We start from the raw sequence: 26460 nt of genomic DNA on the forward strand, positions 1-26460 counted from the left end.
ACTTTAGGAACTGCCAGTGAACAGCTTGGGGGGGGGGGGGGGGCGGGGGGTCCCGTGTCACACATGCACCGTTTGGCACCAGGCCTCCAGCCCGGCAGCAGGGCCACAGCTCAGTGGCCCTTGTATGTTGAGGGCTCTTGAGAATTCAAAGGTAAATTGAAAAACACTTGCTTGGAATGTGGTAGTTTCCTAACCCATGTTTTTCCCGGTCTTCTTAATATTTTTAAATTTCTATGAGCCAACTAGGTAAGGCAGCAAAAAGGAAAAGGAGAGACGATCCTCACCTCTGAAAGGCCCTCCAGCTGCCTTACAGTGGACAACTGTCCTCTTTCTAAAATCTGAGAACTAGGTTCTTATCATCCCAGCAGAAATTCCTCCGGACCCATAAGGTCTATGTTTTGGGCTCAGAAATAACCAACTGATGAACGGCTGGGTAGGAAGGATCTGCCCGAGTCCTCTGTGGTGGTGACAGGTTGGTTTCTGCATGGACACGTCTCCAGGAGGACACACGGTGTGTCTGGTCACTGCCGCCCAAGCCGAGTTCTCCACGGGGGGTCTTGTGCATTCACCTGCCGGGAGCTTGCAGCGGCAGCACCAGCATGACAAGCGTGTCTGGGCCCTTCAGAGGAGAGACCAGACCCCACACACGGGACACAGCGCAGCCTGAAATATTTTGCCAACCTCCTGAACAGGCAAGTAAACATACACATTCCCGGGTTGGTAACGTGCCTGGAGATGCAGGCTGCGCCCTGAGGTGCCCTCCCGTGCTTGGATCTGCGAGTGAGATTCTGCCACCGTCACACACGTGGTCTCACTCACTGGATGGTTCCATTTTATTGTTTAAATGGCTGAGTTATAAATCAAGCTATTTGCAGTAATTTCATAATTTTTAATATGCATGATCTGCAGTAACATTGTGACAGCTCCATACTTTGGATTGACACACAATACTTAGAACAGATTTATCATATTTGGTCTTTAGGTAAATAATAAATGTTTTAAAATTGCCTAAATATACCATTCTGAGCCATTTCATTCCATCAGGAAAATACAGGGTTTTTTTTCCTCTCTTAAAAAAAAAATTAAATACCAAAATAACTACATTTAAATAAATAACGTTATGATGATGACATTTAAAAATTCACAATAAGGCCAAAGCCCTCTTTCTAGTTGCCCGGCTGCTCAGCCCTGATCCCGAGAACACTCTGCAAAGGTGAGTGGTTTCCTTCTGGAGGAGCCTGAGCCAAGGCCTGGGTGCCTCCTACTTTCCATTCCCTCACCTGTGCCTCCTGTCCTCTTGCTGCTGTTTTCTGTAGGAGAGAAGTCAGCCTTGGTGGATTCCGTTTCGAAGGGAGATGGAATTTCCTATCACAAATCAGAAAACGACCTAGATGTTTCCCATGCTTCACCGCAGGGCGCTTGCTTCTCAGGCCCTTGTATTAACACAGAATTTCTGCTCAGCCCAGCAGCTGCTCTGGGTGCGTGGGGCAGAGCTGGGAGACAGCTGGTCAGACGGTGCTGACCCGGTGACGGCACCTAAAATAGCGGACAAGCCACCAAGAGAGCGGTGACATTTGAGAGGGCGTGTGACAAAGGACTAAATTACCACCCCACCCCCCACCCCAATAAGTAGGAATAGTTCTGTTGTTTTAAACACACAATACTTAGGAGACTTGTTTTACTTAGAGTGGAAAATTATGCCAGGGACCAAGTCAACACAAAGAAACAACAAAAAGTAGCAAGAAAGAGAAACAGTTAAGTGCAGCCCGCAGTCCAGCAGTTCATCCATGCAGCCGGCCGCGTCCTGTCCGTCCCTCACCCTGAACTGGAGGAGTAAACGCATCCACAGCTGCTCTGACGGAAAACGGGCAGTTGTCATCTCGTAGCTCCTCCTGATCTTTAACGGACAAAGTCAGTCCTCCCACAGGCGGACAGCAAACAACGAAAATAAACAGAACCACGTTGTTTCTTTTCTCCAAATGAAACCCACACTAAAGGTCCTGTGATTCCAAAGTTTCCAAGTAGAATGGAGTGATCTGAAATGCCAAAGACCCATTCTTTTGTAAAGAAAGAAAGTACACCCCAAATATTCTAGTTCCACGTGTGAACAAAATACTGTCTCCCCTGCCAGCCCCGGGCGTCCTCTGAGCAGGTGAGGCTTCTGCGCTGGCCTCCAGAGGTGGGCCTGTCCGGCCGATGCGCTGGCATCGGGCCTCATCCTCATCCTCATCCTCACTCGGAAGGACCGAGTCTGCTCGGGGTTAAAAGATGAGCGCTGGGCGGAGACACTGCCGGCACCAGGCTTCCGTGTGTGGTTTCAAAGTTCAGGTGTGACTTCTGTCTTGAAGGAGTTGTAAGGCCACCTGGGTCTTGTGTGTTCAGTGCTGACATGAAGTCCAACCGCAGGCCCTCTGCCCACTGAGAGGAGGCGCTCCGAGCATCGAGATGGGCAGTGTCTCCTTTTGGCACCAGAGTTGACAGTAAAGTTAGAAAAGCTCTCCGGCCGCTAGTTCTGGATGCCCTTCTCCCTCGTGGCCGCTGGAGGCGTGTCCACACTCAGGGCGATGACGATGCTCTCGCCTTCTTCAGTCTTGACCCGCTTCAGCTCCGGCTGCTCTGATTGGTCTCCGTTCTGGCGCTTGGTGGGCAGGGAGGCCGATGCTGAGGCGTGTGTCGCCAGCATGTGCAGAGGACTCGCCGCTGCTGCAGAGAGACAGTGAGTCAGACCCCAGGCTCTGCCTATGTCAGCTTCTCTCTGTGACCTGCACAACCCTGGATGGCCCAGGGGACAGGAGCCTGGGCAAATAAACTGTATGAGTGTGGGTTACTTTTCTTAAGATACATTTTTAAAACATATTCTTTATTGATTTCAGAGAGAGAAACATCGATGAGAGAGAATCATGGATCAGCTGCCTCCTGCACGTCCCACACTGGGGATCCCACAACCCAGGCATGTGCCCTGACCAGGAAATGAACAGTGACCTCCTGGCTCCTGGGTCGACACTCAACCACCGAGCCACACCAGCCAGCCTCTTAAGATACTTTAAAATATACATATATATATTTTAAATTGATTTTTTAGTGAGAGAGGAAGGGAGAGGGAGAGAAACACGGATCTGTTGCCTTGATCAATGTTTACATACCCCAGCCAGGGATCGAACCCACAACTTGGGTATGTGCCCTGTTGGGGAACTGAACAGGTAACCTTTCCATGCACTGGCCAGGGCTGACTATGGGTGTTCTTAGGAACAGCGGGCATCGTGTTTGTCACTTCGGAAAGTGTGCCATCCTGACAGAGCCTGGAGGCTGAGGCTCAGGGTGAGGCAAAGGTGGGCCCAACAGTAGATGGCTTTGCTGTTGTGGCCAAGGAGCCCCTGACCCCTCCATGCCGAATGCTCCGACCTCTCCACACAGGAGGAGGGAGCAGGGCACGGGGCTCAGGCTCCCAGCTTCTCCCTGGCTTCCACCTCAACCAGGGGACCCTTCCTCCTCGTAGGCCAACATGGGCTGTCCCTGCTGGGCACAAGGGTCTCCACCTGCCCCAGGCTCTGTGCCCCCCGGCAAACTCCAGGCGGTGAATAGAGGGTGGCTCCCCATTAAGAAAGCGCCACTGCCTCTAAGGGAGAGGAGGACTGGGCTGAGAGCCAGCGATGGCAGCCGTGCACGCCTGGCACACGTGACCCCGGGCAGCAGCATCCACTGGGGGTCCTTGCCCTTCTATCCGAGGGCGTGGGGCCCGGCAGCAGAGGACCTGACGGGCGTCTCACCCACAGAGAAGGACGAGCACCAAAGAGGCCTGAGAACCCCGTCCAGTGGGGAAAGCGGCGGAAGGACGGCCAGCAGCAGCTGGGTTTCTGGGGAGCAGTGCGAGCAGCCCCACAAGCTGCCAGAAACACTGAGAAAACTACCAACCAACATCCCTGACGAATACGGATACAAATACCCTCCACCGAGCTTTGGCAAACCCAAGTCAACACCCTGTCAAAGGCTCCTCACCATGCCCACGTGGGTTTATGCCAGGAACACAAGGAACAAAGCGAAGAACCCACGGGACCCTCCTCATACAGAAAAGCACTGGCTGGGACGCAGCACCCTGTCACGACAAACTACGCGGCAAACCAGCAGCAGAAGGGAAATTTCTCAGCATGAACTCAAGTCTGATCAGGACAGCCCTACAGCCAGCATTGGCCGCAGGGTGAAAGCTGATGCTCCCCGGGGTGAGGAAGAGGAGGGCCCCTCTGCGCTCCCCGCCCTGCAGGGCCGGGCCGGCCAGGACACAGGAAGAGGAAGCGAGGCTGTCTCCACTGGCAGAGGACGTGTCTTACATAGAAAATCCAACAAATTCACACGAGAAAATGAACGCAGCAGCTTATGGGATAAGATCAAAACAAAACCCACTGTATTTCTACACAGTAGCAATGAACAATTTAAAAGGGAAATGAAAAAAAAAACAATTCCCCTGACGAAAATACCAAGACACCTCTGTCTCTTAGCTCAGAGCCAACCTCCCTGTTTGTCTGTCTTCTCCATGCATCCAATCAGGACACGGGTGGACAGCCACACGCACAGTCTTCAGCAAAGCCGTCCTCGCGACCACGCCCAACCCTCCTCAGGGGTGCACTGCCCGGCACAGGTCAGCGAGGACACCCCCAGGGACACCTCCCAAGTGAGGTTCCACCATCCAAGCCTCAGGCTGCTTCTAGGCCACAGCCAAGTCCGCACGCAAAAGGGGGAGTACTTTTCTCTAGGCTTTTCCAGTCGCTCCTCCCCTCAGCCCCTCCACGGGGATCCTGAGAGCCACTCCTACGAGCACTCCCGGTGTCTGCGGGGTTGGGGCTCTAACAGTCACACTGACTAACAGGACGGACACTCTGAGCGTGCCCTTCAGAAAGGAGGGGAAGGGTCCCTGCTGCTTACCGTTGTTCACCTGGCCGTGCACAGCTGCGGGGATTGGCACCACGTGAGTCCCGTTTTGCGTTACAGTTTTTATTGGAAGCTGGTGCTGACCTAGAGGTGGCTGCGGCACGATGGTGACTGTCTGGACAGGGGTGGTCTGTGCCGTCTGGATGACCCGACTGGCAGTGCCCAGGGTGGCCTGGCTCAGCGCAGGAATAGGTTCCACTTTCACTGAAATAAAAAGAGCAGAAATGACACCGACTGTACTGCAGGGCGCTGACAGGAAAGCCCTGTGGCTAGCAGGCCTGCTCTCACACACCCGTGAGGAGCATGGGGAACGGGCTGGGCCGGACAGGGCTGCTGGCTTCTGGAGCGGGGACAGCTGCCTCAGCAATGGCCTCGAGGCTCACCTTTCACTTCCCGGTGGTCTCCGTTCTCCTGCGGCTCCACTTTAGGAGGGGCCAGCACGGCCGTCTGTGCCACCACAGCCTGCCCGGCGACAGTGTACGTGTTCGCTGGGGCCAGGCTGGCCACGCTGGTGACGGACACGGCTGGGATCTGGTGGACAACGTGAACCGTCTGCACAACAGGCTGCTGGGAGGTCGAGGTGGTCACAGGGGCAGCGACAGTGTAGGTGACGGGCTTGATGGTCGGGGGCAGCTGCCGCTGCACAGCGATTAACACGGGCTGACTAGACAGCGGGGAGCCTGCGGGATGACGGAGCAGGAGTGAGGCTTGTGTCCTGTGTCCCTCCCACCCGTTTCCCCAAACCTGACCACACACGGGCTACCTGACAGAACAGGGCAGGCCCTGTCCACCTGTGACAGTCACGTCACTCACGATGAGGGACGTTTCATTCATAGACCTAAATGCCAGCAGCGCAACATCTGCTCTATCCACATTCTTACAACAGCTCTTCCTACAGTTCTTTTCTCACAAAAACAATCTGGACACAGGATATGGGAGGAGGCTGCCCATGGAGGCCCGACTGAGGGCCGTGCTCCCCAGGCTCAGCCTTCCTCTCACAACCGAGCCAGGGAACGAGAGGTCGGGACACGAGGCCGCAATGAGCCTGCCACCAGTCTCTGCTCTCTCTGGTTTAGGCTGAATCAAGGCAGACACAGATGACAGGACCAGGCTGGTCGGGGGCCAGGAATTCCAATACAGCAAAGCGCACACTCGCCAACCAACTAGGAACCAGAAAATTAGTAATTTGGACACACTTCTACACTTCTGTGTTTGTTTTTTAAACCCCAGGGCACATGTTTTTATTCTGCACTATGACTTTATAAGTAAACTGCAAAATGCTCACCAATCATCAAATGGACTCTTTTTAGCTGCTAGTCAATCAATGTCTAATGTGTTATAATGAAGCAACTGCCCTGGCTGGTTTGGCTCAGTGGATAGAGCGTCGGCCTGCGGACTGAAGGGTCCCAGGTTCGATTCCGGCCAAGGGCACATGCCTGGGTTGTGGGCTCGATCCCCAGTAGGAGTCATGTAGGAGGCAGCTGATCCATGATTCTCTCTCATCATTGATGTTTCTTTTTTTTATATATATAGTTTATTGATTTTTTACAGAGAGGAAGAGAGAGAGATAGAGAGTCAGAAACATCGATGAGAGAGAAACACCGATCAGCTGCCTCTTGCACACCCCCTATTGGGGATGTGCCCGCAACCAAGGTATATGCCCTTGACCGGAATCGAACCTGGGACCCTTGAGTCCGCAGGCTGATGCTCTATCCACTGAGCCAAACCGGCTTCGGCTCATCATTGATGTTTCTATCTCTCTCTCCCTCTTCCTTCCTCTCTGAAATCAATAAAAATATTTAAAAATAAATAAATAAATAAATAATGAAGCAACTAACTAAGAAACAGCTTAATTCAAAATTACTTCGGACATCTACACAGGGTCACCTGCAGGAATGCTCAGAGCCTGTAAGACAACGCTCAGGTGCTGTGCAGTGTCAGGTACCAGGGAACCAAGCCTCTTCCACTTCCTTCAACGAGCCGCTGCCCTCCCCCCGCCTGCCCTCTGCACGCCTCACCTGGTGCACTCTGGGCAAACCGTGCCTCCTGGATGACAGCCAGCTTGGGCTGTGAGGCGCCAGGCTCAGGCTCCAGGGGGGCCGGCGAACCTTCCCTCGACAGGCTCTCGGGGGTCTGGGCACCACTGGAGTGAGCAGACAGCACTCCAGCGTGATTAGGAGAGGCGGGGGCACTTCTGTATGCCAAAGAGAAGACAGGGGTTCTTAAAGGTCAAGCATGCCTGCGCTGCCTTGTTTTTGAACAAGTGTATTTTGCAAAAAGGGGTGTCACTGGTCTTCTGCCAATTATTCCCATAATCTTACTTTCTCTGTGAACGCTTGTGACTGAGATGGACACTCAGCAAAGACTCGCTTGTCTGTGCCAGGGTCACTGTGTACTGGGCGCTGCTGCCCATGCCCAGCGCAGGCCACAGCCACGGAGGTGGACTGCCGCGCTGTGTAAGCAGTGCCCACTGGCCAGGCAGCAGGCAGTGTGCAAGCTGGGGGAGCTTCAGACTTGTGATTGTCATTTCTTTTTTGTTTAAAAACAGTATCTGTTAATGAAGTTAAAAATGTGTCATTTTAAACTCAGGCAATTAATATTGTATAATTTGATCCAGTTTAAGCAGCTACAAGATAGCTTTAAAGAGCTTCCACAGGCCAAGGGAACGGAAAACACAGGATTGGTCAATCTGAAATGATACATTGTGCCTCATCATATTACAATACGCAATGAGTTCAATGAAGCAGCAACTGCTACATGGCAACGAGTTTAAATAAAACTTTACAAACAATCTGAATTGTTTCCGACCACTGGAAACAAAAATAGAGCATCCAACACGTTTTGTTTTTCCAAATCCCCATCCCAACATTTAATCATAATGCATTTGGTACTTCTTTCATTTTCCAAAGGAAAATTTACCAATACATCGAAGGTGAATTACTGACCATTAAGTGAGGTCTTTTGTTTGTCTTTTTTCCTTACCTAGACGAGAGCGGTCCCAGAGGGGTTCTAAAGCAAGGCACGCCCCTAGGCCGTCTTTTCCTAAAAGCCTGCTCTATTAATTTGCTTTCAGAAGCAGGATCTATCCTCCAGAATGAGCCTTTGCCTGGTTCTTCCTGGGAACGTGGTACTTTGATGAAATAACGATTCAGAGAGAGATTGTGGCGAATTGAATTCTATGAAACATAAAAAAAATACATAGAATTCATATATTTCTTTGCTGAGAAATAAAAATGTGCTTCATTTCAGTGCCCTGCACAGCAGAACCCTTGGTGCCAGGCTCCTGCAGAGGCAGGGAAGTCTGAAAGCAGCATGTGCTGGGGGCACGGTCCCTCCCGAGTGAGCAGACAGGGGAGGCTGGGGGGCCCTCAGCAGGAGGGCCAGGAGCTACTCCACGAGGAAAGGAAAGAGCTAAATCCAACGGGAAAATGTCAGCTTCCACCTTTTTTCCAGGTGGGAAACCAAGGACATCACTATGGCCGTTTGACCTTTCCTGCCACCCTCACCCTACTTAGTGACAACTGAGCCCCGATAAGCCAGTCCTTTAATACATTTCTTTAAGCACAGAAGTCTCTTTCAGAAGCTGTCGTAGCCGTTTACAACGAGTTAATCCAGTACCAAGTATTGGCCAAGCAGCACAGGAGAAAAACGAGCCCAAGGCTGAGAAGTATCAGTGACACGTCTCCGTGCGGCTTCTCCCTGAGCCTCACAGTGACTGCGTGAGGCCGGCAGAGAGCTCGCCTCCTGGGTGAGATAGACGACTGTGGGCAAACTCCACTGCACCCTGAGGAACACCTGGCCCTGAGCTGGCCGAGTGCCCTGCACTCAGCTCGTTTCATGCATGTACATCAATGTTGACATTTATAATGAACACACTACCCAAGTTCCTAAATGGTAATAAAGTAAAAGTTTGGGCTATCCAAACATCACTTCTAAATTCCCCAATTAACCTTCTGCTAGAAATGCAGCCATGGCCTCAACTTCTGAATCACCAGAGAGGGCTCAGTAATCAAGACATGGCAAATACTTCCGCACACAGTCCAAGTGCCCGCTCAAGGGTACCAGCCACAGGCCGTGGTGGAGACTGAAGGCCACGGCATCAGTTACTACACAGGCAACATGAAGGAGCCAGCTGGGTGATGTGAGTTATGAAATTTCTATAAACAAATGTATATGAGATTTATAATATTTTAATAACCACAGATACTTGCTAGACTGTTTTATCATAGGCTTTAGCTGATAACCAACCAAAACCTTTCAATCAAGTCCTGCAGAAAACCAAATCTGCCCCCTCAAAGACAAGACAGTCCTCCAGCTCTCCGCAGGCCTTTTAGAGTTTGGAGGACAAGACATATGCCGAGGCTGCCAGCTGAGAAAGCATAGCCCGGCGGTGACACTGTGAGCAAGGCAACCCTGTAGCTGCTGCCTGGGGTCGAGTTCCTCCAGCGGTTCTGGGAACCTGGCCGCCAAGTCTCAGTGCAGGACCATGTCTGACCGTCACTGCATGGACCGAGGTGGGGTGGCCAGTGTGCAGCTGCTGGGAGCGGAGGGACACGAGCACAGGGGGACCCTGGAGACCCACAGAGAAAAGGCAAGACCACGCTGCGGATTCACCCCCTGCTGGCGAAGCACCTGCCAAGCAGGTTCCTAGACCAGGGAGTGGCTGTGTTCTGTTCTGAAATGTACAAGGGCCCAGTCTGCACCACAGAGTGGGGTCTAACCCCCTCTCCACCCTAAAGACATCTCAGGGGAAAAGGAAGCCCCAGGGTCACCTGTGATTTCCCAGCCAATAACACTTTAGAAAATGTGACAAAGTAATAGGAGGCATTTAATGTAGACACAACAGGATGAACTAACTATGTTTCTAAATTAATTTAATAAGGCTTTTGTGATTTTTTTAAGAGAAAGAAGGGAGGGAGAGAGAGAGAAACATCGACTTGTTGGCCTGGAGAGGTGGCACCTCTGCCCTGACATTGGTTGACTACATTCATTGGTTGACTCGTGCATGTGCCCCGTAGGGACCACACCCACAACCTTGGCGTAGTGGGACAATACTCTAACCACCTGAGCTACCCGGCCAGGGCAAAGCCTTTGTAATTTGATCAAACCAAGCTACAACATTAAACCACACTGGTTCAGACTCCAGTGATGCACAAGTTGATACGGTGGTCACAGAAAAGGGAGTTACTATTCTTTAAAACTAAACTGAGGAAAAGGGTCTAACACTGAGCACCGTCTCTCCCAAACCCCAACTGTGGCTGCTGCCGGGAACCCGGAACCTCCTGCCCTCAGCTGACCAGGAGGAGAGGCACGCGGTCACCCAGACTCGCTCTGCACTGTCCTCCGAGGTCCTTCCACGCAGACTCCGTTTCTCAAGGGCCGTGTGTCTGTCTAGTGACCGACACTCAGCACTGAGCACTCACGTGTGCGCTTTGCACACAAAGTGCCTGTAAAGCGACTTAGGAACAGGGAACACACCCAGCGCCTTCCAGAGGAAGGGCATGTGCAGGGTGGGCGAGCACAGAGCTCGCCCTCGACGGGCAGAAACCAGCTCTGGTCCTTCCAGAAGCCGAGGGCCGCAGAATTCTCAGACTCTTCATGGTCACAACAAACACCTCGACTTTGGGCTGGGAAGTTATAAATCATAAGAAAACATTTTGGCACAAATACACAACCAAAGGGAAGAAGCATGCCATCTCTCCAGACAGGTTCCTAGGTCATCTTGTTTTGTCCTAGAATTTCCTCTGGATTAACGAAGAAGTCCTGCCATGGATGCACAAAGCTAGAAATCAAGTCAGCCTGAAAGGCAGCTGTGGACGCCCACTAAGTGCTCACAACGGGTGGTGGGCAGTGTCAGCACCTCAGGAACCGACGCCCAGCCAGACACACACCGCACTCCACCACCCGCCCCGGCCAGGACGCAACCTGGACATCCACATTTTATAAAGAAGAAGGATCCCACTCTTTTCTAAAACAGGTTGCAAAATGGAAAGGACTTTGGTTGAGGAGGAGGAACGACATGGGGAGGAGTTCTCACACGGGCAGACGATGGGAAGAGCAGCTCAGAGGCTCTCCTGACAGTGAGAGGGCACAGGCAGCCAGGGCACAGCTAGGACCATGGCGCTGTGGGAAGAGTACGGAGAGGGTGTGTCCTTAAGGCAAAGAGGGGGCTGCAGCAGGAACCCCTTCCCGCTAAAGCAGCTGGAGGCAGGTGTGAAATGTCCCGGAGCAGCCTTACACAGGCAAGAGGCACAGTCGCCCTTGCGACCTTCATCTGGACAGAAAAGAAGACATTTCGATAAAAACAAGCGTTAATGACATAGTTCAACAGAGAGGGGGTCTGACAAGTCACTCCCCAGAGACAGCAGCAACCGGGCAACAGGGCATCCACCCCCCTCGCCATGGCCATGGCCCTGGTCCCTCGGCGCCCTTTATCGAGAAAACCTTTTGATGCTCAGAAGCAGCTCTCATTCAAATGGATGATGTTTGGAAACACAGGGAAATACGACCGTAAGGGAAATGGGTCCTTAATTCTGGCCAGAAACTCTCACTCCCATCAAGCCCAGCTGACTGGCTTTTCACAGCATCAGAATCCCGCACACAGGGAGCTGAGCTCCAACGGCAGCCAGACGTGGTCCTGCTTCTGTCGGCTCCGCTCCCTCCGAAGCCCAGCCTCACCGTCCAGCTACAGTCCGGCAAGTTCTGCAAGGTTTCATCAGGCAACTGCGAAGAGACCTGCCAGGTCGCTGACAGGGAGACTCCCCTGTCAGCCTCTCACTGCCACCAGGAAGGCCGCCCACTGTGAGCACCTTGGCCAGGAGGGAGGCTGGGACCCACCACTAAAGACCTTGCCTGACTAGGACCCTTAGACAGGAAGCACTCGGTTTGCCCGAAAGCCTGCTTTACTCACACATGTCCCTCTGCAGGCGGAAGAAATCAGTTCTTACCTCCCACTAAACAGAAAATGCCCCCCGCCACCCCACCCTCCGCCCTTGCCTACATCATTTGGTTATGGTTCAACAGACACATTTGTCACAAGATCATTTACTCATTAAGCCTCAAAGAACTCTAGCCATTCCTGGTTACTTCATGAATTTAAAAGTTATAAATGTGCATTTCTTCTCTCTCTCATTATGCTTTAACATTCTAGACTTCAAATTTACCCTTTTCTATACTGTCTGAATTACAGAGATCCTACTGTATATACATACCCAGTAAATACACAACAGACACACAGAAAAAACCTACACAATGTAAAGGTTTAAAAATGAAACTAAATTAAAAAGCTAAACCATGCAAATATTATGCACTGATTTCAAAGTGTCCTCTGAGGACACTGGTTCCAGACACCCCAGGAATGGGTTGAAGTGCAGGTGGACAGGCAGGTGGGCTCCCCACTTTAGTAGGCCATGGGGCATCCATGTTTTATGTCCTGGCCAACCAGGAAGATATCTTTGAAGAAGGGTTCCTCAGTAAAATAGTTTGAAAACTGTCTCTAGGCAAACTTCTAAAAGTGGGGTACCTCAGCAGACGGAATGCATAAGGGAGACAGAACAATGCTGGACTCACTCCTCCATTTCAGACATGACGTGACGGCCCTAATCAAAGTCAACCAGCAACACCCCCCCGCCTCCCCCGCCCCGTGGGGATCGCGACAGTGCAAAGGGTAGGCTGAGAGGTTTCCAAGAACCACTATTCCTTCCACTCGGCACCAAGGGTCAGAAAAGGCATGGCAACAGCAGCCTCTCCAAGAGGGAACGCCACCCCCTCACTCAGCACCTTCTCCCCCTGGGCCCGGTCAAACCACCATGGCTGAGCTTCCCTCTCAGCTGTCAACAGCCCCGAGAAGGCACTGGGTGGAACACTTCGTAACAAACTGGAATGGATTTACCTGCCAGCCCTTGTCCGCAGTCCGGTAGTATGGGTAGTTTTTAGTGATGTGCGTGTAAATTCCATTGAGGGTGAGCTGTTTATCAGGAGCCATTGTAATTGCTTGTACAATTAATTGTGCATAGGAATAAGGTGGCTTTGAATCATCCTGTATTCAAGTGAAAAAAACACACATAGTAATGAAGTTATCAAGACCTTTTACTAAATGTACTAAAATTTAGGATTCTTGGTGGTTTTAGTATGTGTGTGTTCGTGTGCAAACACGTGTGTTCAGACGTGTGAACACACGCACTGGGACACAATGGACGCACCCCACAAGGATGAAGGGTTCTCCTGTACCCCCATGTGTTCAGCTCTCAGCAGACCCCACTACCGAGACCAGGCTAAGCAGTGACCAGTGAGCCCAGAGCCAGCCACGTCCACTCCGACGTGCACATCACTGACAGACCACGTGCTTCCCCAAGGCCTGGTCGGGAGGCTACTAGACACGCAGGCCACACAGCAAGGGCGCTAGCTACACGATGGCCCCGGGTTCTATTTCAAGATGATGAAACATTTACCTTTGGGCTGTCTCCACCCGAAGCTTCCTTTTCGTTTTCTGGCTGTGAGCTGTCAGCCATTAGATGGAGGTCAGATGGGATCACGCGGCCCATTTTGTACCCTGAGGACCCTGCTCCCCGGGGGCTGGACGGGCAGGAGTTGGCAGCACTGTGGATGAGAAAGACATCGCGTCAGCCTACCAGAGTGACCCTCACACCGTGCTTCCATAACTGGTTCTGATTTCAGGGAAAACAAACTGTGAAAGTAAGAGAATGTCAGCATTTCCCATGGAAAATAACTCATTCATTCTCTGGGAAACTGAAGATCACCCCAAGAAACGTGGGGATTTATTCCACATGTGTCATATCACATGATCATAAAACAAACCCTCACAGGACGGGGTGGCCCCGCTTCACCAGTGAGGAAGAGAAGCTCAGGATGGTTTTGGAACTGACCAAAGACAGAGCCACACATTATGTATGGCTCCAGGGCTCCAACCTGGGGGAGGGACATAGCACAAGCTCGCGCCCCCCGCCCCCACCAGGGAGCTGAGGACAGGCTGGAAGGACATGCCTGCAGCCACCCAAGACGGTCAGGGCGAGTTGGGAAGGGGAGGGCAGCGACCTGCAGGGTCACGTGGCTGTTTTTGACCTGGTGTTCAGCTACTGTCCTCTGTGAGCAAGGCACAACCTGAACACCTTGTACTGGGGGCTTCAGGTTCCACTGGGGACAGTGTACCCCAAAGGCACCGTCCTCCGCTTCCTGAAGAGCCCAGTCTCTCTTGGGAAATCATGATGAACACAGTTTGTCACTTCACTGGGATCCAACTCATCAATCCAAAGTACAAGTCTTCAGAATTTACATAAAATTGTAGCAAACTGAAAAGCCTCAAACTGCAAATGAAAATCTCAGACTTTAGACCAATGTGACAAGTAAAAGAACCGTAAGCAAAAACTAGGACCATCTGGGAAGCGTGTTTCGTAACATTGGGAGCTGAGAGCAGACAGTGTCCTCAGCGTCTCCTTCCATGGCTGCCAGCCCTGGGAAGGAAGGGCACAGGGTCCCTGCGTGCTCCTGCTCACCCGTGACTCACCATGGCGCTGGAAAGGACCAAGGCAAGAGGAGAGGACAGAGATGTGGACACGGACCGTACATGGCCATCCCCGAGCAGGCCTGTGTACCTGATGGTTCCCGTAGGGGAGGGCAGGGGGCTGATGAGGTGGGCCATGGAGTCTGGAATGTTGATGGTCAGGGGCGAGATGTGGGCCTGCACGGGCTTCACAGGAGACTCGGGTGCCTCCTGCTTCTCCCTCTTCTCGCTGGACAGCGCAGTGAACGTGATCTTGATGTTTGTGCTCGGGAACCTGAACGTGCACCTGAAAAAGAGCGAGCGTCAGTGCCTGTGGCTGGACTAGGGTACGGAGTGCCCACCCCAGCAGGACACAGAGCCCACCTGCACCAAATGCTCATGAGACTTGTCTGCTGGGAAGGAGCCCCTGAGAAGCCCACCTCACGTTATGAGCAGCTGAATGAACGAAACCACAAACCAGGCATTTATGACTTTAAAACACCAGTAAACAAAAACTTCAGACCAGCCAAATAGGAAAAAAAGAAAAGGAGACTCAAAAAAGACTCAAATACCACTCAATCTGCATTATTTTTTTTTAAATCCTCACCCGAACAAATGTTTATTCATTTTAGAGGGAAAGGGGGAGAGAGAAACATTGCGCCCAGACCTGGGATCAAACCCAAAACCTAGGCATTACTCCTTTTAAAATAAATGCACAAAATTGCCCAGCTGGCATGGCTCAGTTGTTGAGCATCAGCCTATGAATCAGGAAGTCACAGTTTGATTCCCAGTCAGGGCACATGCCTGGGTTGTGGGCTTGATCCCCAGTGTGGGACATGCAAGAGGCAGCCGATCAATGATTCTCTCTCATCATTGATGTTTCTCCAAGGAGGCATCGATCGGACTGTCGGGCCTCAGAGGGAGGGTGGGGGAGGGTGGGGGTAGGGGGGAGAGATCAACCAAAGGACTTGTGTGCATGCATACAAGCCTAACCAATGGTTGGGGACAACAGGGGGGTGGGGGCATCCGTGGGGAGGGGTGGGGGATGGGAATGGGGGGATGAGGACAGATATGTGACACCTTGATCAATAAAGAAATTAAAAAATTAAAAAAAATCATTGATGTTTCTCTCTCCCTCTTCCTTCCTCTCTGAAATCTATAAAAAAAATTATCTAAAAATAAATAAGTAAATAAATGCACAAATACATTTTAGGTCAGAAGATTTAAAGCAGACTTTAGTACCCTTACTATCCATTATTCCTTTCAAGATAAACATACAAGAATAATTGGGTCACTAAGCAAAAACAGACAATTTTGTGACTGTTTCTTATATAAGAAAAATCACTCCTTTTACTTTAAAAACTACCAGCTTTTTCACTGAGCAAACAAAAGTCAGACATATTAAATTTTGGGGGGAAAGGTTTACAATTCAACACTCTGGTTCACCTTTAATATAGCTTCTTTGCCATGACTCAAGTATATTAAAAAAAAAAAAAGCAAGCCAAAAGCCTTCAAAGAATAAAAGTTAAAAATAGCTCCACAGATTCATGGTCTCAGAGCCTGCATTTCACACCCAGTTACAAGCACCTGATTCGGGTTATATTTTTAAACAACCAAACGACCAGTGATGGTGTTCAGCTGCTCTGCCCACCACCTTGTCCTACTTGGATGCTCACCAAGGGAGGGTCCAGCACATGGTCCCCCATACTCCGGGACACATCGTCAAGGTGATACTTCCCAACTCTTAGTTGGGGCAGGAGACATCTCTCAGCAGGGTTGGGGCCTCCCTGCCATCAGGCCTGCCCCTGACTTCCCTCAGAGGTCAGTCCTCCACAGCCTCAGTGGACAGAGCAGAACCAATTCAGATCAGTGACAGTATTCAGAGAAGCAGTGTGGACAAAGATGGACAAGGATGGACGAAGAGAGGGCGAGTCCGAGGTCCTGGAGGAGGAGCAGCAGCTCCCACCGAAAGGAACACTGATGGACACGACACAGGACAGCAGTCGGGGGGCGGGGGGGTGGGGGCAGACGGCAGACAGGAGGCTTCAAGCTCAGGGGCCAGCCGCCTGTCAGCACCTGACTCCAAGTCCCCATGCTAAGGCCTTGCCTTCAGGTAGCCTCTGTGCCTACACAGGTCCATAGTCCCTTGTTCACATTTTCCAAAAAGCATAACAGCTCCAAAAAACCTGACCTAAAATCGGATGGCAGCCAATTCTGATCTGAACTGAGAAGGAGCTAATTATAACCTTTAATTATCCCACTTAGAATATGCATGTGTTTTGCCACACTGGATGACAGGGTGCTGGGCGCACACGCACTGTGCTACTTTCAAAACCCGAGACACCACAGCTCCTGGGCTTCAGATGGGCCTGTCTATGCACTGCCTGCTGGTGCCTTTCCCTCAGAATTTCTCCAGAAATATTCTGACTTGTTCAAGAGGAAATCAGATGGCTTACTTAAAAAATGATTAATCCACTGAGCCACTGTCCAGAGTAGAATCTCAATTTGTACTTTTGTTGTTGTCATCAATAGGCAATAAATGCACATAAAAATTTAAAGCCATCAGACTCCCTCCTGCCCACAGCCTTCCCAGGCTCCAGGCTCTAACGGCAGCTCTGAGTGGACCCAGAACCATTCACATAGACAACTAAGCCAGCCAGAGAAGCTGTCTTGAGAGGCAGGCCCTGGGCTCCAGCAGACAAGTGGCACCTGCCATTTCCCCAGCGCCACCCCCAACTGGCACCCCCACGGAGGCCCTCAAAAACCTCCTAAGGAAAAATGTCCCATCTATACACAAAGAAGCTCTTTCCACCTACTGCCTTCTTGGTAACTAGAATCCCACTTACCATCATGTCTGATGTTCAAAAATTTAATCCCACTCCATAAATGACCAAACTGCAATGTGTTTTGTTTTTTAAATAACATTTCACCAGGAAATCCTGACACCTGCAACAAATGGCTGGATCTGGAGGGCACCAGCTGAGTAAAGAAAGCCAGACACAGAAGGGCAGACACTGCACGATTCCACGAGGTCCCTAGAGCAGCCTGACCTGTGGCGGCACGGAGCAGGGTGGTGGGTGCTGGGTGCTGGGGCTGGAGGTGGGGGTGAGGGCTAGGGTTTCATGGGGACAGTTCCAGTTTTATAAGACGGGCTCTGCAGGTGGCGGTGATGGAATGGCTGCACTGCAATGTGAATGTGCTTCAAGCCACTGAGCTGTGCACCTTAAAGATGGTCAAGGTGGCAAATACTATGTTGTGTGTATTTTACCACAATAAGATAACACTTGAAAGAGCACTTACAAGTGTGTCTGGAACATAGGTAAGCACTCATAAATCTTAGCTATTGTTTCTTCCTTGTTTTTTTGTTAAAGACATTCATCAAAGGAATGAGAAGACAAGCCAGCCTGGGAGAAAATATTTGCAAAAGACAACCGGATCAAGGTCTGTTACCTAAAATATGAAAAGAATTCTTAAAAGTCAAGAAGAAAACAATTCAATTTAAAAATGAACAAAAGGCCCTGACCGGTTTGGCTCAGTGGATAGAGCATTGGCCTGCGAACTCAAGGGTCCCGAGTTCGATTCTGGTCAAGGGCATGTACCTTGGTTGCGGGCACATACCCAGTGGGGAGTGTGCAGGAGGCAGCTGATCGATGTTCCTCTCTCATCGATGTTTCTGACTATCCCTCTCCCTTCCTCTCTGTGAAAAATCAATAAAATATATATATTTTTTAAAATGAGCAAAAGACAGTGGTTGAGCGACAACCGATCAACCAGAAGGTCATGGCTGGTCAGGGCACAGGCCCAAGTTGGGGCTCAATCCCCAGTGTGGGGTGTGCAGGAGGCAGCCAATTAGTGATTCTTTCTCATCACTGATGTTACTATCTCTCTCTCCCTCTCTGAAATCAATAAAAATATATTTTTTTAAAAATTAAAATTAAAAAAAAAAAAAAGGAGCAAAAGACCTGAACAGATACCTCACCAGACACCCTGGGCTGACCCCTAGGCAGTGCCAGCCTGACCCAGAGCACAGACCCGATCTGCAAAGACTCGGAGATGGAAGAGCTCCTGGTATTCAAGGAAACCTGTCAAAACACTGGCTGAACACAAGCTATGAAACAGGACTTCAGGGATCACACTGTCGAGGAGGACAGTCTTTGCAATAAGTCTGGGAAAGTCACCAGGTACAAAGGACTCCTATGGCCTTCAGCCAACAACAAACAGCAAACCCTAGGAAGGAAGGAGAATCTGATTTCCAGAGCTATTCCATTATAAAAGTCAATGTCCAGTTTTTAACAACAAGAAAATCATAAAACATAAGCAGGAAAGTATGGCTCGGTCAAAGGAACAAAGTAATTTAACAGAAATCTGAAGAAGGTGAGACACAGGACTTGCTAGACAAAGATTTTAGAACAACTGTGTTAAATATGTTCAAACAGCTCAAAGGAAATCAGAAAAAACTAAAGGAAACAGGAAAATGATGTATGAACAAGACAGGAATATAAAGAGAAATTAAAAGAAGGAATGAAACAGAAAGTAGAGTAACTAAAATGAAAAATTCAGCATAGGGATCCAACAGCATTTTTTTAAAATATATTTTTATTGATTTTTTTACAGAGAGGAAGGGAGAAGGATAGAGAGTTAGAAACATCGATGAGAGAGAAACATTGATCAGCCGCCTCCTACACACCTCCTACTGGGGATGTGCCCCCAACCAAGGTACATGCCCTTGACCGGAATTGAACTTGGACCTTTCAGTCCGCAGGCTGACGCTCTATCCACTGAGCCAAACTGGTTAGGGCCCAACAGCATATTTGAGCAAGCAGAAATAAAAACCACAAACTTGAAGTTATCAAGTCTGAGGAGTGAAAAGAAGAGTGAACAGCCGAAACCGGTTTGGCTCAGTGGATAGAGCGTCGGCCTGCGGACTCAAGAGTCCCAGGTTCGATTCCGGTCAAGGGCATGTACCTTGGTTGCAGGCACATCCCCAGTAGGGGGTGTGCAAGAGGCAGCTGATCGATGTTTCTCTCTCATCGATGTTTCTAACTCTCTATCCCTCTCCCTTCCTCTCTGTAAAAAATCAATAAAATATATTAAAAAAAAAAGAAGAGTGAACAGAGCCAAAGGACTCATGGGACATTAGCAGGCAGAACAACAACATACACTAGGGAATCCCAAGGTGTAAAGAGAAGGGGGCAGAAGTGATGGAACTATTCTTCATTTTCCAAAAAAACCTTTCTCCTCAGCAAAGCGTTTTACAACAGAAAAGTCTGCTGTTGCTATAACAGCCTCACCTTCTGGAAGATGCCCACCAACTATACATGAGGCTCTGCTGAGCTTCTGCACCTGCGGCTCTAGGTGGGCCCTGCAGGTCAGCAGGGGAACAAGAATGAGCGCCATGTCTGGCGAGAAGCCGGTCTCTAGGCGACTAGCATGTGAGAATGTCCACAGAACAGCCAGGTCCTAAGTCAGCAGTCAATGGGCACGGTTTTGGCTTTGTGCCACTTCTAGGACCTGGTCCCCCCTTGGAGGAGCAGCAGGGGAGAGAGCTGAGTGAGAAGATGAGTTACAGGCTCACAGCGGAAAGGGCTCCCGGACCCATCACTCCTGGGCACCCCCCAGCAACTCACCTGCCTGGAGACCTGCAGAGGAGCCCAGATTCCGGTCCTCACTGCCCCAGAAAGAAACCTTGGCCCAGGTTTCAAAAGCGTATGTGGTTCTCACACATTGAAAAAGCAGTTTAAGAAAGAAAAACAGTACACTGTAAATGGCAAAGCTCTATGGTCGACAGCTGCGCTGAACACTGTCCCTCCTATCAGACCTTTCCTGATGGAGCTCAAGGCAGAGCGCCTTTCCTCTTCCCCGGGAACAGGAATACTTGTGATGAGGCTGACAGGTTGGAACGGAGCCTTGAAGAGGGTGGGGCACCCCCGATGGACCTCTCCAGGCCTGGCTACCAGCTGACGCTGACCACATCACATGTCTGTCACACTGGATCCCACGGCCCCTCCACACCAGGACACTGTGATGGACAAACACATGTCCAGCAGGGGCACAGGCACGGTGCTAATTGTGTCCCATGATGACAGGCAGTTATGATCCCCATGTCAGCAACGAGGGAACTAGAATGCAGGCAGTCCAGCTCCAGAGCCATCCTCACCACGTCCGGATACAGTGAATGGGCACACAAGTCCCACCACGTAGGCTTGTTCCTCAAAATGTGTTAGAAATTCAAACGATTTAAAACCTCAACCGTTTTAACCCTTTGCACTCGCTTGCTTTTCTTCTCGATTCCTTTATTCTAATGCTAACTGTGTCGAGTCACACTCGACATCCGAGTGCAAAAGGTTACACTACTCATTAAGTGAACATTAAAATGAAGTTTTACCCCCGGAAGAACTACTAAACACTCAGGGAAGAAGTGAGCCGGTGGTTGTTGTTTTTTACTTAGTCAAGTAACAATTATGCTAAAATAGCTGCACGGTGTCCCCCGATGTCTACAAACTAGTGATAAAAATGTATCTCCATTCGCCAAATGAACGCATGCTGTAGCTTTTAAAGAAAAATGCATAGTGGTCACTAAAAGCAGTTAATTTGTACCCTGAGACTTCACAGCGCAAAGCTCCTCTGCCCCTCTGCTGTGTACATCTGCCCCACACATCACCCACTCGTGGGTCCCAGAGTCTGCCTCCTGGACCCCCCTCTCCGCTCTGCTGACAAGCTAGTCAGAGTCTCAGGTCATAAAGTGAAGGGGTTCAGCCAACCCTACAACCCTGGGGCAAGAGAACACACCACTGATGCAGAGAACAAGCTGACGGCTGCCAAAAGCAGCGGGGGGGGGGGGGGGGGAGGGGGGTGTAAAAAACTTAAGTAAATGAACAAAGGAAAAGGCCCCGCTAGTGGCTCTGGCTCTGTCGGGTCTTCAAACAAGACACCCCATTTTATCTTCCTCTCCTGGGAACTCTGTCCTCCTTCACACCTCGTCTGTGTCCACTCACTCCCTGGGCCATCTGGGCCTCTGCTTCATCTCTCAGTGGTTCCCTCACCCACTGCACACTGGCCATCCACAGGGTCTCCACGCCTCCTACCCTAACCTCATCTCCACTTTCCTTACAATACCACACCCACCCCACAAACCCTTCTTACCCCCACTCCCTCCTCGATCTCCACCTCACAGGCAGCCTCCTTCCTCATCGCAAACGTCCTGATCAATGTGCGCTGCAGGGCGCTGTCCTTTCCCCAAGACCAGCTCCTCTCCGCACGCCCCCATCACTGCCCTCTTTCTGGTCTGCTGTTCTCTGGGAACCTCAGTTCTGCCCCATCCCTGTTTCTGAGCAAGACCCAGCCTGTGAGTTCCTGAGTTCTCCGCCTGGAGCTCCCCTGGAAAGCTCCAGAAGCCACTGTCCATGGCCGCTTTCCAATCCCACCTCACATGACGCCATCTCTAACTTAACTTAGTGAGAAAGTCTTCACGTGTGACATCACCGAGCATGATCTGCAAGTTAAAACTCGCCACATCGAAAAGGCGGGGCTGCTGGATCACTGACAGCTAGTTTAGCCTAGGAACACGGCCACCCTTCAAAATAAACAGTGGCAGTTCTGCATGTTAAATAGTTTGGAGCAATAATAAATCCAACTTCTATTTATGTTGGCTACTAGATACTGTAGGATCTTATTGATAAAAAATGTCAAATTCAGTCGACATTTCAAAGTATGAACAATTGTTAAAGAATTGCTTATTATTTATAAATTATACTTTGTTTGCTACCATGGCAACAAGAGTAACAACACACTCAACATTCCTGTCCAACCAATCTAGCTAAAACACTTTACTGCTCACTCAGGCCCCAGACCAGGTCCGTAGACAAAGGCGGAGCCTGTCCTCAAAGAGGACAGTCTTCATTCTGTCTCCGATGCTGTGAAAACCGATCCCCCACCAGCCCCGGCAAACCTCAGGCTCCACAGCTCGCCCCCCCAGGGCTCCTCCAGCCAGAATTTCACGGTCTCCAGCGGCCTCCAGCCCAGCCACGCCCACAAGGCCACCTCAACCTGCCCACTTCCAGAAGCCCTGCCCAGGTCACCCAGGGCTCCCCACTGAGCTCACAGCAGGGACCCCCCCCCCCCCTCCATTCCCAGTAACTCCTGCACCTCCAGCCAAGTCAGACAGTCCTGGGGATAAAAAGATGCTTTTCTTTTTATCTTAGCCCTGCATACGTTGTGGAAATCACTTGTTTTCCGGAAAACTACAGGCCCTGGCATTCTTGTACATACTCTCATCTCTGCCATCCCGCCCTCTCTCCACACACACACATACGCACGCACTGCTTACTCAAACCATTTAAGAATACGCATCACATCCTCATCTTTATCTATTCCCCCCCAAATTAGTACATTGGGTATTTTAATTAAATGATGAAGCACACTTTAAGCCTAAACTACTCATGTACTCTACTCTGTATGTAAATGTTTAATACTAACTACAAAATGTACATTCATCTTAATGTTGGAATTGGAATAAAATCCTTGTCATTCAAGTAACAGACCAACCATGGGTTGTCCTACTTTTTAACTCCACAGTGACTGTCAATTCAGCAGGCGAATTTGAAACAATAGGATATTCCAACCTCTGCATAACTGCTCCACATTACCCGTGCTTTCAAACTTACACAATTTGATGTTTTAACTTCAAAGAACTTGTAACATAAAACTGAGTTTAATTTCAAGAAGAATTTTTAAAAGTTTGTCTGCATTTAGCTAGTGCCAGTCTTCTTTACACAATTTATTCCATCAACCTCCCTACACTAAAAACTTTAAAATGATGCCTTACAAAAAGGGAGGTGCTGCAAAGTCTTAGTCACCACTTATTTCATGCTGCAAATGCAAAATTCCCTTCTGTGAAAAAGGAGCACCCCCCTTGGTGGGCAGAGGGGCCCGGGCCCGGGTCCGCCCCACCCCACCCCACCCCACTGCTTCCTCAGTCCTCTCTCTGCCTCTCAGAAAGTATGAATTCGCTCCCTCACCAAAAGGCCAAACTACTTCCATGTTTCGCATGTCGACACAAATGTTCTGGGCAGAGAGGTAACAAGAATTTTCTTTAAAAAAAATCTCAACATCCTCAGAGTGAAGACACAACATCCTCTGTTGTGACATGGAGTCATTGCGAACAGCACACCTCACACCAGGAGGCCCTGCCTCGGTGCTGGGCAGCACTTTGGGCGGAAATGCTCCCATCGGCCCGGGGAAGACGCGGGGCTGCGTCCCAGGCTGCCCGGCATCGCACAGCACACTCCACGGAAGCCAAGAGCCGCGCTCCTACCGCTACCAACAGCTGAAAGCAGTGAAATTCCGCCTGTGGGCAAGGGCTCCCCTCGCCACCGTTAGACCGGACACCTGAGGAGTGAGGAGTGACGGCTGAGGAGTGACGGCGTTTCCCAAGAGCAAGTGACTTTCCAGGCAGGTGACTTCGTGGAACCACAGGCCCGGGCGGTCGGCGAGGCAGGACGGCCTTCCCAGCAGCTCCCTGGACTAACACCGTTCCGGCCTCACAACGCACCTGACTTTTAAGAAGTCACGTCAAAAGTGTCCCCTTCCCCCAAAATTTCAAGGTTCTGGAAACGACTTAAAAACGCATCATCTTCAGGCTGCCAAACGCAGGCCTGGCGAAAAGGGGACCCTGCGGCTCCAAGATCACGCTCCTGGAAGAACTCACTACCGAAAATCTGCAGAATGGAAAGAAGTGACAGACACCCCTCCCCGGGCAAGAAAATACAGGTTTTCGTTTTGGGCAGTTCCACCAACTAGTTTAACGTTTTGCCTACGCGCTGGTTATGAAAAATACATGCAAACTCCCACAACAGACAGAGGAGCAAAAAAACCCAACCCCCCCCCCCCGGACCCACGTGCACAGGTGCCTAAGCCTGCAGCCTGCAGCTTTTGGGGGGCGGAGGGGGTCGCTGGCTGCGGCTGCAGTCTGCGTCCTGGTGAGTGGGGTGCACGAATCCTGGGTTGGGATCCAGCCGGGGTGACGGGTGGGGGTCGGGTCGTGGGTCAGAGGAGGGCGGCCGGGGCTGCGGGCAGGATGGGCGGATCAGGGGTCGGGGTCCTCCTTGTGGGTGCGCCTCAGGCCCCGGCCCCCACTCACACGCGCGGCAGCTGCAGCGGCGGCGCCCCGCGCCGCTGGAACACGCCGTCCACGAACACGCCGTTCTTGCCGAGGCAGCGCAGGTAGAAGTCGCCGCCGGCGTCGGGCCCGGGCTGCGTCGAGGAGTCGGGGGCCGCCCCGCCATGGCCGCCGCCCGGGGGCGTGAAGATCTCCAGGTGGCGCCGGGAGATGAAGCTCGAGTGGCCCATGCTCACGTCCACCGAGCCCTGCGACGAGTTGCGGCCGATGGTCACCGAGCGCTTCTTCATCAGGTACTCGAACTCGCGGCCCTCGAGGCGCGCCACGGCCCAGCCGCCCGGCGGGGACCCGCCGCCCGCGCCGCCGGCCCCGCCGCCCGCGGGAGGCCCGCCCGCGCCCGGGAGCGCCGCGGCCGCCGCCATGGGCCTGCGCGGGCCGGCGCCTTCCGCCGCCGCCGCCACGGAGCTGAGGCCCAGCGAGGCCGCCGGCCGGCGAGCGACGAGCGGCGGCGAGGGGCGGGACACGCGCGGCGCGCTCGTGCGGCGCCGGGCCGCTGACGGACGGGCGCGCCCACCTATGGAGGCGACGCACGGCAGTGGGGCTACCGGCGGCGGCCAATGGCGAGGCACGTCACCCGGCGCTGCACGTCCCGCCGCGACGCCCGACGCAGGCGGCTGGGCGGCCCGGAAAACCTGGGGCGGAGCGGGGTGGCCCAGGAGCGGGGAGCGGGGAGCGGCGCGGGGTCGGCGGGGCGGGGGCGAGGGCCGGGTCAAGGTCGTGCGGGCGGCTGGGCTGGGGCACCTGCTCTGGGGCAGCGGCTCCGTCGGGTCTGACGCGCCCGCCCATGGGCTGCAGCGCCCGTGGCCGCTGCTGTCACTGCAGAGCCTCCAACTGCGGGCACTGCCTCCTGTGAACCAGCAGTTACCGTCTGAGACCATCCAACACCGACGGCTTCCACGTTGTCAGGTTTTACCGCCGCTACAGTAACTAGCAGACGCCCCAACATCGAGAATGTCATGGTCTGGATGTTCCGTAATCAGTGGAAACCCTGCAGATGCGCGTGGGCGCCTTGGACACGCTCCGGACCAGAGCGCAGCACCCACGGCCGGTCCCGCGGGCGCCCTCCATGCAGCAGCGAGCAAACCAGGCAGCCACGTCCCGCCAGTGTGCAGCCGCAGTGTGGGGGGGAGGAGGACCGGAGGACCAAAAGGAAGCCAGTGTGTGGAGCGGGGTGCCTGTGGGGGTAGCAGTACCAGCAGATGCTCCCGAGGTAGGTGGTGTCGCTGTGGGAGCTGCAGACAGACGTGGAGACCCCAGACCCGAGTTTTACAAAGCGTGTGGTTTCTTTTGTTATTTATTTATTTATTATTTATATTGATTTCAGAGAGGAAGGGCGAAGGAGCGAGAGACAGAAACATCACTGATGAGAGAGAATCATGGATCAGCTGCCTCCTGCACGCTGCACACTGGGAATTGAGCTCACAGCCCTGGCATGTGCCCTGACTGGAACCGAACCGTGACCTCCTGGTTCATAGGTCAGTGCTCAACCACGGAGCCACTCTGGCTGGGCAAGGCATGTGGTTTTATCCAGGAGAGGTGTACTGAGCACCTGACACGTGCAGACACGGGTGCGGGAAGAGAGCGCCTGCCTCGGGGTGCGTATCTGGCTGGAGGATGTGGGAATACACACGCATCAGGTGCTGTAAGGTGGGGTGAGGGACCAGACATGGGCAGGAAGGCCAGAGGAGGAGGAGGCATGTGACCTGAACCCCGAAGGGCCAGAGCCAGGACCACAGTGGCATCTGGGCAAACAGCAAGGACAGTGGCCCTGAGGAGGGAATATACTTATCCTGTCGTGTCCACGGCAGGAGAAGCCCACGATTGAGGACGGGAGCATTTACCAGGGAGCATTTCAAGGGCT

At 52.0% G+C, this 26460-nt stretch overlaps 1 protein-coding gene across 2 annotated transcripts; it reads right to left on the reverse strand.

Moving 5' to 3' along the window:
- Window positions 1-874: 874 nt before the first annotated feature.
- Window positions 875-24976, reverse strand: FOXK2 (forkhead box K2). Of its 2 annotated transcripts, none has more exons than XM_079797559.1 (9): window positions 24561-24976; window positions 14535-14729; window positions 13374-13521; window positions 12815-12961; window positions 7906-8099; window positions 6942-7117; window positions 5307-5603; window positions 4918-5127; window positions 875-2700 (listed from the first exon to the last, which is right to left on the reverse strand). In XM_079797559.1, exons 1-9 carry the CDS (start codon window positions 24959-24961, stop codon window positions 2507-2509), a joined length of 1962 nt encoding a protein of 653 aa, XP_079653685.1. In that variant the 5' UTR covers window positions 24962-24976; the 3' UTR covers window positions 875-2506. The 2 variants fall into 2 exon arrangements, with proteins under 2 accessions (XP_079653685.1, XP_079653684.1); XM_079797558.1 differs by having other exon boundaries at window positions 875-2703.
- Between the last annotated feature and the right edge of the window lie 1484 nt (window positions 24977-26460).

The sequence above is a fragment of the Cnephaeus nilssonii genome, assembly GCF_951640355.1.
Source record: "Cnephaeus nilssonii genome assembly, chromosome: 19".
NCBI lineage: Eukaryota > Metazoa > Chordata > Mammalia > Chiroptera > Vespertilionidae > Cnephaeus > Cnephaeus nilssonii.